The sequence below is a fragment of the Phaenicophaeus curvirostris genome, chromosome 26 (genome assembly GCF_032191515.1).
Source record: "Phaenicophaeus curvirostris isolate KB17595 chromosome 26, BPBGC_Pcur_1.0, whole genome shotgun sequence".
NCBI lineage: Eukaryota > Metazoa > Chordata > Aves > Cuculiformes > Cuculidae > Phaenicophaeus > Phaenicophaeus curvirostris.
In genome coordinates, this window is record NC_091417.1 from 2,077,132 (window position 1) to 2,091,803 (window position 14,672).

Genomic DNA, 14,672 nt, shown 5'->3' on the forward strand with positions numbered 1-14,672 from the left:
GGAGGTGTCCCTGCCCATGGCAGGGGTGGAATTTGGGATGGATCATCTTTAAGGTCCCTTCCAAGCCAAACTATTCTCTGATTCTATGAATACAAACCCCACCAAGTTGTGTTGGAGCTGATCCGTTTAGGAACAGGATTGGATGAAGTGAGTCCTTGCTGAGGCTGACAGCGCTGCTGCTCCTCCTGGGGCTACATCCCGAGGTCTGAACCTTCGACAGTAACGTGCTGGTGGGGAAGGCACGGGACCGCGAGAGTGCAAAACCATCTGAGGAAGATGGTGCATGGTGATACTCGGCGGATGGTAACACAAAACACCCAAAAGCAGAAAGAGTGGGGGAAGTCCACTTACTCACTTGAGCTGCTGATAATCTAGAGAGGATGCTGCGAGCATGTAGAAGGGCAAAGGGGTGCCAGCCTCTGGCAGTCCTCACCTTGAGATTTTTCATGTGGGAGTTGAACACCTTCCCCAGCAAGGTCTGGCAGAGGAGGTGGAATCCTCCCTGCTTCCTACAGTGCTGGTGGATGCTCTGGTAGATGAAGCAGGAGCTGCTTGTGGGGAGAACTAGAATGGAGCCTCTTTCCTCTTGTCCCCTCACCACAATTTCTCACGTGTCAATGCAAAAGCAGAACCCGCTTCACTTTACGGAGTCTCAGTAAAAAAAGTGTGTGCGCAGCCCTCGCTGCAGGCGCTGAGGAAGCATCCGACGCCCTGAGTGCCCACGGGCAGCGTGACACGAGGCACAGCTCTCCTGGATGGGTGCAAGCACCGGGAGGAGGAAGAGGAGGAGGAGGGTCTACTAAATGTCAGCGGCACCGGGGCGCGTCATGAGCCTCTTGCAGAGGTGCAGGAAGTATAAAAGGCAGAGGATCCCAAAGAGGGTCTCTGGCAGGAGCTGCGGTGGGTGGAGGCTGCGCTGGGACAAGCGATGCTCGTGCTCACCTTGTGACTTCATCTGGGTTTGAAACAAGACCATGGGTGGTGGTGAGTACCTGTTCTACAGCCTCTGGCTGTGTCTTCAGCTTTGCTAATAACGCCTAAATTCGTGCCCTATGACACTGGGCTGTAGCATGCTTAACAGAGTGTGTGAACAGCAAAAAAAAGGCTTTACTCTTTCTCCTATTTACTGTTGAGAAAAAAAAAAAAACAAGGTAAAGTTCTCTTTTACAAGCTCAAAAAACTCAAACCAGGTACTTCAGAACAAAAAAAACACACCCCAAAAACGGGTTTGGAGGTCACTTCAAGGAGCGATTCCCAAAGCAAATTAAGTGAGAAGAGTTCCTTTTCTTCCATGTTCCTAATGAAAAAAAAGAAGGAGCCACTCCAGCTCCTTGGCCATGTCTTCATTCACACATAGCTGCGTTTACAGTTTGCTCTGTCTCTCCAGCCTTATGCAAATTGTTTCTGTTAACGAATGTCTTCTCTGCAGCAAAAAACTTCTGGGTTTGCATTTGCTCAGAGCTGGAACAGCCTGGAGCCAGGGCACTTGTCGGGGTCTTTCCTTCGGGTTACCCATCATGCAGGGAAGAGCAAATAAGCGCGAGAAGCATCCTCTCTCTGGCACACGACATCCCGAGAGGCACGAGGGTTGCCAAAAGCTCCAAATTTTCTTTTACCATCCATCATTCTTTCACACCCAGTGCTCTCCAGGAGCTTGGGTAGTGGGTGATTGGAGGAGGAGGATGGCTCTGCGGGTCAGAGATGCGGCAGATAAGATTCTTTCCTCTACTATTGTATGATTTAGTCTTTTTTTTTTTTAACTTGTTTTTATATTTGTATCGCTCAAATATTTGCATCCACAAACCCCAGTGTGATTGAGGGAGGTGTAGGGGAGAGGGACAAATGCAATAGCTCAGGTAAGTCAGTTTATAACCAGGTTAACCAAACCGGGTTTGCAAAACCCAAGAGCATGGCCAGAGCTATGAGGATGGTGAGAGGGATGGGAGAGGAGCCACGGAATTCATCCCAGTAAAGCCTTGTGCCAGGTGAAATGAATTAAGTGAATGGGAGGTGTCGCTGCCTTTTCTTCGTGAGCTTTTTGAACCTGGGATGCAAGAGGGTTCCCTGGGCAGCAGGCAGGGAGACGCAGATGTCCTGGGTGAGGAGCTGCAGGCGGAGCTGGAGACACTGTGAATACACTGAGGTTTGAGAACCCCATTCCCTGCAGGTGCCCTGAACCATAGCACGAGAACGGGGAGTGTTGCCCGCTCCTTTTCTCAAGAAACTAAGATGCAAAAACTTGAAATGATTCATGCTGGTCTGATCCAGCTGGGGAAATAGCTGCTTCTTTTCGTATTTCTCTGTTGTTTCAGCCCCTAAACTAGTCCTCGTCTTCCAGGCAGGGATTTCTCTCCTTTGAGAGGCACGCAGTGATTTCTGGATTAAGCAGAGGGTTTGTTCCACCTGCAGGGCTGGATGTGAAGCCACGTGCGGCGCAGCTGGTGCTGAGCCCTGTGCTGGGTTAGAAGGGGGAGCTGAGGCTCCCCCAGCTGCTGAAGTGACCCTGAAGAAAAGCCCCTGGGGTGCTGGGTCCAGCAGGACCCGCCAGGCAGGGAAGGGGCCGAGGAAATCTCACGGATTCGTCCTTGGAGCTTCTGGCAATCCATGGCTTGGGAAAGCCCTGACTTTTGGAATGCCTGCATCCAAACCACCACATCCAAATCTAGCTGGACCCGTTCACCACACACCATTTAAACTTCATCTTGGGGATGCTCTGTAGGTTTCTTGTTTCAGGGGTACTTGGGGAGAGGGCTGTCACTAGGACTTTAGTTAATTGGTAAAGCTTAATTGTAGCAGGGAAAAGAAAGAATTAGTGAGAATTAATATGACAATTTTCCCTTTTTGGGTTTTTTTTTTTGTCCTACTATTGTATTTCAGAGGAAAATTCCAAAGGAAATCTTTCCCTGCACTGGAAATGCCCAGCACTACTGCTTTTTTTTTAAGACACGGTTATGTAGGAAACACAAGTGGCTCACTTAAGAATGAATTTTTCAACTCATTTATCTCTGCTTATCTTCTCTTTTGATTCACGGTTTCCTAGAAGGGGTGGAGACAGACTTTCTTCTGTAACAGATCTGTGAAAACCTGAAAAAAATAAGTACGACTTGGTTTCATGGGGTCTGTTCATTCCTGAAATGATGGTATCGTTCCTCTGCCAGTTGAGAGACACGGTGGGGAAAGTGGAGGGAGAAGAGGCACCGAGCGGCTAACTGCCACTAGTCATCAGATCACTGAAGTATCGAAGGTTTTTTTTTTCTCAGAACTATCTGGTTCTTTCCCCCAGAGCCTAATACACCGACGGTGGAGAGGCACCTGAAACTGGTTCACGTTTAATGACATAAACAGCACGTTACTCACTGCCTACGTGTGTCAAGGTGCTCGAGACCGAAACTTTTGCTTCTGCGGTTCTGGCCAACAGAAAAGCATCCTTTTGACCAGAGGGGTTAGCCAGAGCTGGTTTGCTCAGCTTTGCCAATACCCCCTAAGCATTCCCCACTCTTGCTTTCCACGTTGTGCTCTGGCTGCTCCTCTTGCCTCCTCTGGGTAGACCTCTTGCTGCCAAATATTTCTTAGTGTCAGAAGCTTCTCTGGGCGTACCTGGGGGGGACTCACTGCTGCCACAGCTTCTTTTGAGAAGGGGAGGCTGAGGGGGGGACCTCATCGCTCTCTGCAGCTCCTGGAGAGGAGGCTGCGGGGAGGTGGGTGCTGGGATCTTCTCCCCAGTGATAAGGGATGGGATGAGAGGGAATGGCCTCAAGCTGCACCAGGGAGGTTTAGATTGGATATTATGAATTATTATATATTAGGATATTCTTTCCTGACTCCTGAGAGCAGTGAAGCCCCAGCACAGGCTGCCCAGGTCAGCAGGGGAGTCTCTGTCCCTGGAGGGGTTTGGAAAATGTATAGATGTGGAGCTTCAGGACATGGTTTAGTTGGCACTGTGGGGTTGGGCTGAAAGTTGGACTGGATGAGCTTAGAGGTCTTTTCCCACCTTGATGATTCCATGATTCTGTGATTTTATCTTGCTTAAGACCGGTTGCTGATGCTGAGGGAGGTTCAGAATGAACTGGATGGGATCCATCCATCTAAACTCACCAGCTCTCCTGCCACAGCATGGAACGAACAGGCACCCCAGACACATTCCATAGATGTTGAACCATGCCTTAAAAACACTCGTTTAATTCCCTTGGCTATCGAGGGAGCCTAAACTACCCCAGATGTCAAGGAGCAGGGTTCCATGGGACGAACCCCAGCCCTTGTGCCTGCTCTGTGGAGGAAGGACTTCAGAACAGATGGGTCGCTGTCCCCTCTCCCCACTCCCTGATGCCAACAGCAGAGAGCAGACGTCTCCCCACTTTCATTCCATGCACCAATTCCCCTTTCCACCTTTTCCCAGGTCCTGCGGGACAGCGTCACGCTTAGAGAACAGCAGCAAACCTCCAGCTGAGGGACGTGGGGCTGACGTGGGGCTCTAGGACATTTCTGACTCATTCACTGCAGAGGGGGTTTGTTGTCTTTTTGTAAATGAGGGTTTTAGTTCAACTGTTCATGGGGACTTTTGAGAGGGTTTTTTTTTTCTTAATATTTTGAGGAACAAAACTTTAGGAAAATACCCACAGCAGAGAACTGCTAAAGGGGGGAGGGAGAGAGAAAAAGTAATGAAAGCAACCTAAAATTGCCCATTAAACTCCAGAGTGTGTCTCGTTTCCTCTCTGCAATTCATTTGCTTCTGCTCCCCTCTCCCTAAGAACAGTGCAGGGAGAAGCAAAGTCCCATCCAGGCTGCCTGGAACTGGTGACACGCAGGTGCAGGACGACCCCGAGCCTGAGCTGCCTCTGGTTGAGCCTTTGCAAAAAAAAAATGAGGTGGGGGGGACAGAAAGAGGGGTCAAAACAGTGTAAAACTTTCTTATATTGAAAATCGTTTGACATTTAAGACACTTGAAACAGCAACTGAGAGAAAAAAAAAAACAAAACCAAAATGTGAAGATCTTCAAAGGAATGATACTCTGCTGAACTGTTTCAGGATCGTTAGTTGAGTCACTTTATCAGTTTGATTTCGTTAGACACCTCACAGAGAGTTCAGAAAAAAAAGCTGTGCACTTATGAAAATTCAGATTAAGGAAGGGCTGGGCTGGACCTGAGGTTGGAAGGGGAGAAAAATGCAAGGAAAGCTGTTAGGGTGCTCGGGGAGCTGCAAGAGGGGAGATTGAGATGAGATCTTAGGGAGAAATGTTCTCCTGTGAGGGTGGGGAGGCCCTGGCCCAGGTTGCCCAGAGCAGGGGTGGCTGCCCCATCCCTGGAGGGGTTCAAGGCCAGGTTGGATGGGGCTTGGAGCCCCTGATCCAGTGGGAGGTGACCCTGCCCAGGGCACGGGAACTGGATGGGCTTTGAGGTCCCTTCCAACCCAAACCGTTCAATGATTCTATGCCAAGAGCAGTGCACTGATGGACTCAGATGTAGGTTGGCACCTTTCCTCTGCAGACTGAGAGCACCTCTTCTCCCCTGCCTCCTTTTTATGCAGCTCCAAGGAAGTTAATTGCCTTTGAGGCCTTGGACCCTGCCCAATGTGGCTGAGATGGACCAGAAGAAATTATTCCTCACCAATTCTAGGAGTTCCCTGGAAACCTGGCTCTTAAGAAGGTGGAATAGAAAACCAAAGACTCTTTTGCAGATGTCAGGGAGCCCTTGGCCGTGTCCGAGGCAGGGAGGACAATTACAGTCTAGGCTCGCTTAGTCCCCCTAGCAGGTTTAAGCGGTTTTGGTTTTCAGTTTATTTCCTGTGTGTATAATGCAAAAGTTAGATCAGCAGCTTGAAAGGAGAGACGGCGACAGCAGATGCTCATCAAACCTCTTCGTACAGTCTGGGACTGGTCAGAACGAGAGACATCAGACGCACAGAAAGTACAGACAGAGCATTCAGACAAGCCGACCCACTTAGTCCTCCAGCCTGACCTTTGCGTACGCCGCTCCTGACTAAACCACAGCAACGATGCCCTATGACACCTCTCAGAGTCCCGAGAAGCATTTGGAGATGGTGAGGGGCGTACGAACATAAATAAGCCCCCAGCCGCGTGAGTATAAAAGATGAAAATAAGGAAGGCAAGGCACAAACTTGTGCGGGACACAGGAAGAAGCACAGATCCAGGCTCTGGGGAATCGGACATGTGAGCAATTTCACACGTGGCTGAGGATCTCGCACCCACATGTTGCCACTCACGTACAAAGAAGCATCTCCAGTCACAGATACCAAAGTAACTATTTGTGTTCTCAACGATGCTATTGCACGTGACTTAGAGAGGAGAGATTTAGATGAGACACCAGGAGAAATGTTCTGCTGTGAGGGTGGGGAAGCCCTGGCCCGGGTTGCCCAGAGCAGGGGTGGCTGCTCCATCCCTGGAGGGGTTCAAGGCCAGGTTGGATGGGGCTTGGAGCCCCGGATCCAGTGGGAGGTGTCCCTGCCCAGGGCAGGGGTGGGACTGGATGGGCTTGGAGGTCTCTTCCAACCCAAACCATTCTATGATACTGGTGCAATGGTTGCAGTGACCTGAAATGGTGGAACTTCCTCATCTTGATCCACTGCAAAACCTGAACAGTTGACTGGCAGGTCGGAGAAGGATGCAGAGATGCTCTGCAGAGAAACAGAACAGAGCTGTGTACAACAGACTGCTAAGCACAAGAGGGGCAAAGGAATCAGCCAATTTTATGAACAAATAGGTTTATCCCCAGAGAGAAAGCCACAGTCCCTAAAAGAAAGGGGCAGATGAAAATGAAGGCATCTCCTGCCCCAGTCCTGCTCAGTGATCCTGGACCCGTCAGCAGGGAAGTGAGGGGCTGTGACGCAGGGAACCAGCCAGCGCCTAGAGACACATCCTAGGATGAGCAGCACGATGCTCAAAACAGGCGATGCCAACTCTTCCTCGAGGAAGGACAAATTTACTCATGCCAGAGCAGATAGAGGCGAGGGCTTTCTCACCATCACCCTCTAGCCAGAGCCACCTTCAGTTACAGCTGCCTGAGATGCTGGTATGTGCTTTAAATAGAGCAGAGAAAGCTTTCCCTGGCCTCTGGGCCTCTGCTAACCACAGCAGGAAGAGCTGTTTGTCTGAGATTGCTCTCACCAGTGTCACATCTAGCTCTGAATTGAATTTTCCCTCCCAGCTGTTGGCATCCTGCATCTCCACCTCCACAGGTGGCAGAAGACAACTCTGACATTTGGAGACAAGCAATAAATTTCAGCCAGTTTCAGTTCTGTATGTCCTGCAGGGAGCAGAGCTTTCCTGTTCCGCAGGGCAGTCACCGCGCTGTCGGGGACCAGCTGGGGCCAAATCCATTGCGTTCACAGCTGTGTGTTTGCACGTGGGCTGGCATTGCTGTGCCCTCACAGCTCGGAGCGAGGCACAGGAGATGGGCTGCTGCAGGAAAAAAAATAAGCTATACAATAAGAATTGTTACACTGTGCATGAGTTAATTGGTTTTAGCAGATTAAGCTGGAGGGGCGAGACTCCTGAGACTTAATCTGTGCTCTGACACTAACCTGTTATGGGACCCAAGGTTATCCTGTTGGCATCTTCGTCGGGTTTTAGGTTACGCAGTTGTGGGGAGCTTTGCAGGGTTGAGAATGCTGTGGTCAAGTATACTACCACTGCTTTTCTGAAGCAGGTATCATGTGGAAACCCCCACGCAACTGCTAACATTAATGCTGCATCTCCTTCTTCTGCAGGTAAGAAGCTGAAGGTCACCCTTGCTTTCAGCCTTCCTCTAATTTTTCAGGTAAGATGTTAAAAGCATTGTTGAAATCGGCTGCATTTGTGCTGTGGGTAACAGGAGATCTCAAAAACATCCTTCTCCCAAGTAACATGTGATAGGGCGAGAGGAAACGGCCTCAAGTTGCATCAAGGGAAGTTTAGATTGGATATTAGGAAAAACTTCTTTACCAACAGAGCCGTGAAGCCCTGGCAGAGGCTGCCCAGGGCAGTGGTGGAGTCTCCATCCCTGGAGGGGTTCAAAGAGCACGTGGCCATGGCACTTAGGGACACGATTTAGTAGCCACAGTGGGGTTGGGCTGATGGTTGGACTGGGTGAACTTACGGGTCTTCTCCAACCTTAACAATTCTATTGACAAAGAGCAGCCACCCAGAGATGCATGGGAATGAGATGCAAGGGGTCCAGCACATCTGGAGGCAGGGGGTGAGACAGCAGAGTGCTAGAAGGGTCTAGAAGCCAGAGGGAAAACAAACAGAGGGAATGAAAATGAGGAGAGAACAGAAACTATGACACATGCTGTGATTTTGAGGTGGCTGAGGCTTTCGGAACCAAGCCCCCTTCTAGCACTAAAATGAGATGAGAGCATCCTGCACTGCGGATGGTGAAGAGCCAGCTTGCTGCTCATTGGGAATACCTAGTCAGAGCACTGGGCTTTAATTGAGGTCAGCGCTGAAGAGCTGACGTGCCCAAAGAGGAAGAGTTCAGCATCTTCCCCCTCCTGTTCCTGCTCAGAGTAAATCTGAAGGGAAAGAGAACCCCAAGCACTCGAGCTCCCACAACCACGGAGCAGCCTCCACCACGCTGTGGCCCCCAGCTCGGGCTCTCCAAGAGGCTCAGCCGAGAGGGAGAGTTGTGCAGCCTGCTGCTTTTCCCTTTCACTTCTGGTGGCTGCCTCCAGGTAGCAGGCAGGATGTGGTGAAAGCCAAGCCTGCCCGAAATGGAGAGCACGCGGAGATATTCGGTGATAACAAGCAGAGGTATCCAGGGGAAACCTTTCATCTCCGTGCGATGGAGAGAAGGCGCTGGAGACTAATAAGTCACGAAAAACCAGGGCACGAATACACGAAGCTCACTCTGCCCTGAAGGTTATGGCAGCGTAGGAAGATGAAAAAAGAATAATCAGAGCGTAAATCGGGGCACGGGGCTGAATGAGACAGCTTCCTGCATCACTCTCTGCATTTCCTCCCCGTCTCATTGACACTGCTCCTAGTTTAGCAGAGAAAACAGCTCAGGGATGCTCCAGTTTGTCTTCCCACAGAGCCCTTTGCTCGCAGTGCTGCTTCTGCTGCTCACCAGGCTCAGCCCTTGCAGGATGGGACACGGACCAAGAAGGCCAGGAGGACACTGGTGCTCCCTGTGCCAGGCTCCTGGTTACAAACACAAGTGCCTTCTTCGAGCATTGTCACTAGTGAGATGGGGACATGATCAACAGGAGCATCTTAGAGGGGAGAAGAGGGGGAATGCAGCACAGGAAGGACATGGGTCTGTTGGATTGAGTCCAGAGGAGGACACAGAGATGATCCAAGGGCTGGAGCACCTCCTGTACGAGGCCAGGCTGGGAGAGTTGGGGTTGTTCAGCCTGGAGAAGAGAAGGTTCCGAGGAGACCTTAGAGAAGCTTCCAGGACTGAGAGCGGCTCCAGGAAAGCTGGGGAGGGGCTCTTGATCAGGGAGGGCAGGGGTAGGATGAGGGGGAGCAGCTTTCAGCTGAAAGAGGGGAGATTGAAATGATATTTTAGGGAGAAATGTTTCCCTGTGAGGGTGAGGAGGCCCTGGCCCAGGTTGCCCAGAGCAGGGGTGGCTGCCCCATCCCTGGAGGGGTTCGAGGCCAGGTTAGGATGTATTATTTTCCCCGTTTTACCCAGCAGCTGGCTCTGTACACACAGCTGTCTGTGGGTCCCAAAACATTCCGGAAAGCAGCCGCTCGTTTGAGAGCTTGCAGGTGTTATTTTGGCTCAGCACTAAATATTTCTCGTGGAATTCCCACTTTGAGATCCTGAAAAGCCCTCAAACCCACATACTGGTGGGGAACTTTTTCAGCCACAAGACCTTGCCAGCTCTGTTCACGATGCTGGCGTGACTCGAGGCTTGGGATCTCCCTGGGACTTCTCTGTGGTCCATGGCTGGTGCTCCTGCCTGCTCTCCAGCTCAGCACCAGGCTCCCTTCCCGAGGTGGCCACAGAGGGGCACAGGACTTGTCTCAATGTGCTCTTCTTTTCTTCCCTGTTCTAGTTCTGTTCTGGAAACAACGTCACTGATTACTATGACGACTCCAACACCACCATTGACTACACTATGTTCGAGACCCTGTGCGAGAAGGAGGAAGTCCGTAACTTCCGCGCTGCCTTCCTCCCAGCCATGTACTCCCTCATCTGCTTCACGGGGCTGCTGGGGAACGGGCTGGTGATGCTCACCTACATCTACTTTAAGAGGCTCAAGACCATGACAGACATCTATTTGCTGAACCTTGCTCTGGCAGACATCCTCTTCCTACTGACTCTTCCCTTCTGGGCCACGAGTGCAGTCATGCACTGGCTTTTTGGGGAGTTTGCCTGCAAAGCTGTCTATTGCATCTGCAAAATGAGTTTCTTCAGTGGGATGTTGCTCCTCTTGTCCATCAGCATCGACAGGTACTTTGCCATCGTTCAGGCTGCCTCGGCCCACCGCTTCCGTCCACGGATGATTTTCATTAGCAAGGTCACGTGCGTCCTCATCTGGCTCCTGGCCTTCATCCTCTCGATCCCTGAGCTGGTTCACAGTGGTGTAAATAGCCCAGACCACCATCCCCGTTGTTCAATCATCGCTAACGACTTGCAGACCTTCAACACTGGCATCAAAGTGTCCCAAATGGTCTTTGGCTTCTTGTTTCCCCTAGTGGTCATGTCTGTCTGCTACCTGCTCATCATCAAAACGTTACTCCAGGCCCGCAACTTTGAGAAGAATAAAGCCATCAAGGTCATCATCGCTGTGGTAATTGTCTTTGTTGTCTTCCAGCTGCCCTACAATGGTATCATGCTGGCCAAGACCATCTCAGCCTACAACCACACCAGCTCGTGTGAGGAGAGCAAGAAGCTTGATGTGGCAGACGATGTGACCTACACTCTGGCCTGCTTCCGATGCTGCCTCAATCCTTTCCTCTACGCCTTCATCGGCGTCAAATTCCGCAACGACCTCTTCAAGCTCCTGAAGGAGCTGGGCTGCCTGAGCCAGGAGCGCCTCTGGCAGCTGTCTAAGTGCCGCGAGAGCAAGAGGTTTTCCTTTGCCATGGAGACAGAGACAACCACCACCTTCTCCCCATGAGCTCAGCTCCAGGCAGGCTTTGACCAAGCTGAGGGCTGGAGTAGTTTTGTGCGCTGGTAGAGAGAGACCTGCCACTACTGCAGGAAAGGCAGCTGCAAGAGGGAAAACCAGGAGCCTCCCGGTATTTCAGGCAACCCCCACCAGCCAAAGCTCCCATGGGTGGAGAGACTTCAATAAAGTGGTGGCTAATAGCAAAGCAAGGGAGAGGGAGACCAGTGAGTCTCGAATTTACCGCCTCTATTTTAGTCTGTCCTAGTCAAAACGAGAAACGCTCAAACATTTTCCCCAAACTCAACAAATACCAAGAGAAAGAGACACTCGTGCAACGGAATCGTTTGGTTTAGAGCTGAACTTCCAAGAGCCTCATCCTTGCTTTGAATGTTGCTTTTAACAAGACTACCTATTGCTCTTCCATACCCACAAAAATGCTGCACTGACTGTCAGGAGTACAAATTCCTCTTCACTTCTGCCTGTAACTGGTCTTTTTGCCTCTACAGAAGGTGCATCCTAAGGAGCACAACTTATTCCCTCCCAACATTGACTTGAATTCTTTATTCCCAGAGTGGAGGAGCACTTCTAAAATCTCTTTTAGCTTCTGGAAGGGCCTCTTGCCTGCGCAGGGGCTGATGCAGGAGTAGCCACCACAGTTTAAAATCAAACCTATTGCACAAATTAGCTGCCAAGCCCAAATAACCAATGTCTTTCCAATTGCCAAGCACACAAACTTCAACTAAAAACCAGATACTTCTGCACCAATCCAGCCAGGTGCTCAAAACACATTTTACCCCCGAGCCATCCAGCCTGTCCCAGTGCCCATCCTTGCTCTCCATGTTGGCATGGGTTAGTGTTTGATAGGAATGGTTGGACTCGATGATCCGGTGGGTCTCTTCCAACCTGGTTATTCTACGATTCTATGATTCTATGTGCTGTTTGCTCAGTCACCTGGTGGAAAGCATGTGATTTAATGGACTGGTACCAGAATCCTCAGAATCTTCAGGAGTCAAGCTCAGGGCAAACCCATACGCATTTCTACAATGCTCAAATTGACAACATGTTTATGCCCACGGTCCAACCACTTCAGTCTGCCAGTGTCAAGTTTGCTTTATCAGTGGCTGCAGACCCAGCCGGCTGATATTCACATACACACGGTGGGCTCCCATGCTATTGCTTGCTGACCTCAAGAGATAAACAAGAACCTGGGTTTTCTTCTCCCTTCCCAATCCACATGTCCTTCTAGGAGGACTTTAGCATTTTAAGTCAGACACGTATTTCACTTATAAGCTATGGAAAAGTTGTTTTGCATTCACACTGTCAATGCTGATAAAGATGCCGTTCATTGTGGTTTGAGTTAAACACAAAGGATGGTCCCATGAAGATTACTGCCAGGGTCACGTACCTGAAAGGAACACAGCAGCTGAACACCAGGTTATTGTCATAGAAAATAAGACCTTGAAAAGAAGCCCAGAACGTAGCGCCAGTTGGTGCTTTTACAAAGATTCCTCCCCATAGATGAACAACCTAGGAACTGCTGTCATGGGATGTCCGAATGTCAACTGAGGAGGAGGTGCTGCAGTTGTTTGTGCATCTATTATTGACTTGCCTGCTCCGATCCCCACAGGGCACAGCTCTCCCTGGAGCCCCGCGTCGGTGGGGAAAGGTCGTGGCCGAGAACCACTCTTGGTGTGGATAACTCAGAGGTGCCTCCCCTTCCAGTGTGGTGGAACAGCTTGGTGGGAACCACAAGGTTTCTTGGACACGGAGCAAAACATACTTACCAAAAAACCATCTATACTTATTTCAATACTACATGTGGGTCTATTAGGAGTGACACATGGAACTCTGGATCACAGGTTAAAGGATGTTGCTTTAGAGACTTGAGAATTCAAATCAGCCTTCCAAGGAAAGAATTCAATTAGCTGGTTTGGAGACAATGTTGCAGGTTGTATAGCTGGCTGCCATCATAATTAAATAAGTTCTTGTTCATAAACCATTTGACTGCAGGGTATGGGGTTTTGCCAGGAGCTGGGATCCAGGAGGGAAGCACATTCTGCTCCGCGTTACCTATCTATGCTGAAGCACAATTCCATTCAATCATTTAACACCTTTTCTCTTACAATGCTGACATGAAGAAATGTTGCTTTATCACGAGAACAGGGGGTTACGACTGAAACTGAATAGTCACCTCTCCTTGTTTTGTCCCTAGAGTCCTTACACAAGACTTTTTTGCTAACAAGACCTTTGCCAGAGAAAGGAATACCCATAATATAGGGTCTTTTTAAGTTTTCTTCATCAGTAACAATAAATCCCTAATGGATATTCATATTTTTGATAGGAATGGTTGGACTCGATGATCCGGTGGGTCTCTTCCAACCTGGTTATTCTATGATTCTATGATTTGTAAAGCTGCTTTACACAGAAAGAGTTAAAGATGTACATGAATGTGCCCCGAAAACACTCTGCTTTAACTAAAACCTGTGATGCAAAATGCAGTCACCTAACTTATTCTAGCAAGGAAAATTGCTTCACCAGAACATGAAATTGTACTTGTCTCCTGTTAAAACCGACCCCCTGAGGGACTGTTCACAAAGGCTTGTGGTGATAGGACGAGGGGCAATGGGTATAAACTGGAGAGGGGCACTTATTTAGATGAATCTTGTTAACATAGGCCTAAAATCCTAACTTGAGATTCCCCATGAAGTCCAAAAACTGACTGTATTCTGCTATTTGTGGAAAATAAATTATAACAATTAAAAAGCACCTTTGTTTTCCCATTGTGTTTCCTCCATCAGATGATCTGGTATCAATAGTGCATCTCACATCCCCCTGGTCCTGTCAAGAGCAGTCTGTTGATCAACCCAGCTTTATATCAGCACTGCCCTGCAGGAAAAAAAAGAGGGTGTAAAAGAAATTAAGTTGGTTTACTTCATCTTGTTGATGAATAACACAGTAAACACATCATCAAGAGATTAAGTAACGGTCTGTCTTATAACTATTAACCCAACTGCCTCAATTAACACTGCTCCACTACTGGACGTGCCCGATGGCTCCTTATCAATGTTTACCTGAAGAACCTTTATGTTGTAATACTTTATTTTTCATTTTTAAATTTAAAAAGTCAGTAATTAAGTCCCATATTGGCTCAGAGGGTGAGGCAGTGACACAGCCCTGGTGGCAAGGACACCAGCCTACGAGGTCAGAGCAGTAGCTGCCGTGCTGTTTGAGATGAGATGAGCTGTTTAACCCAGCCCTGCGACCCAACCAGCCTGGTTTGAGATGATGAACGTGCACAGGACACCTTCTTCCTGACCTCCCCAGTCAATTTATGCCTCAAGGCAGATGGAGACAACCAACATCCATCACAAGAGGTGCCATAAGGGCAACCATGGCATCAAAAAGGAAGGAACCTCAAAGAAAAGCAGAAGACTTGAAGGTTGGTACATTTGAGCACCAAAACCAAGGACCATTTCTGCTTTCAGTAAACAATGCGCATCTCTCATGGTTTCTCCCTCGAGAGAAAGTATCAGGCTGGTTTCAGCATCCGGCCTCGAGGTTCAAGCAGCGATAAGGAGCATCTCAAGGCCACAGCACCACAATACAACTGTAGATAA

General features: G+C 49.4%; 1 protein-coding gene across 1 annotated transcript; it reads left to right on the forward strand.

Annotated features, from left to right (window-relative positions):
* Positions 1 to 239: 239 nt before the first annotated feature.
* CCR7 (C-C motif chemokine receptor 7) lies at positions 240 to 11,891 on the forward strand. The gene is made up of 3 exons (XM_069876791.1): positions 240 to 984; positions 7,723 to 7,772; positions 9,997 to 11,891. Exons 1-3 carry the CDS (start codon positions 975 to 977, stop codon positions 11,062 to 11,064), a joined length of 1,128 nt encoding a protein of 375 aa, XP_069732892.1. The 5' UTR covers positions 240 to 974; the 3' UTR covers positions 11,065 to 11,891.
* The last annotated feature ends 2,781 nt before the right edge of the window (positions 11,892 to 14,672 follow it).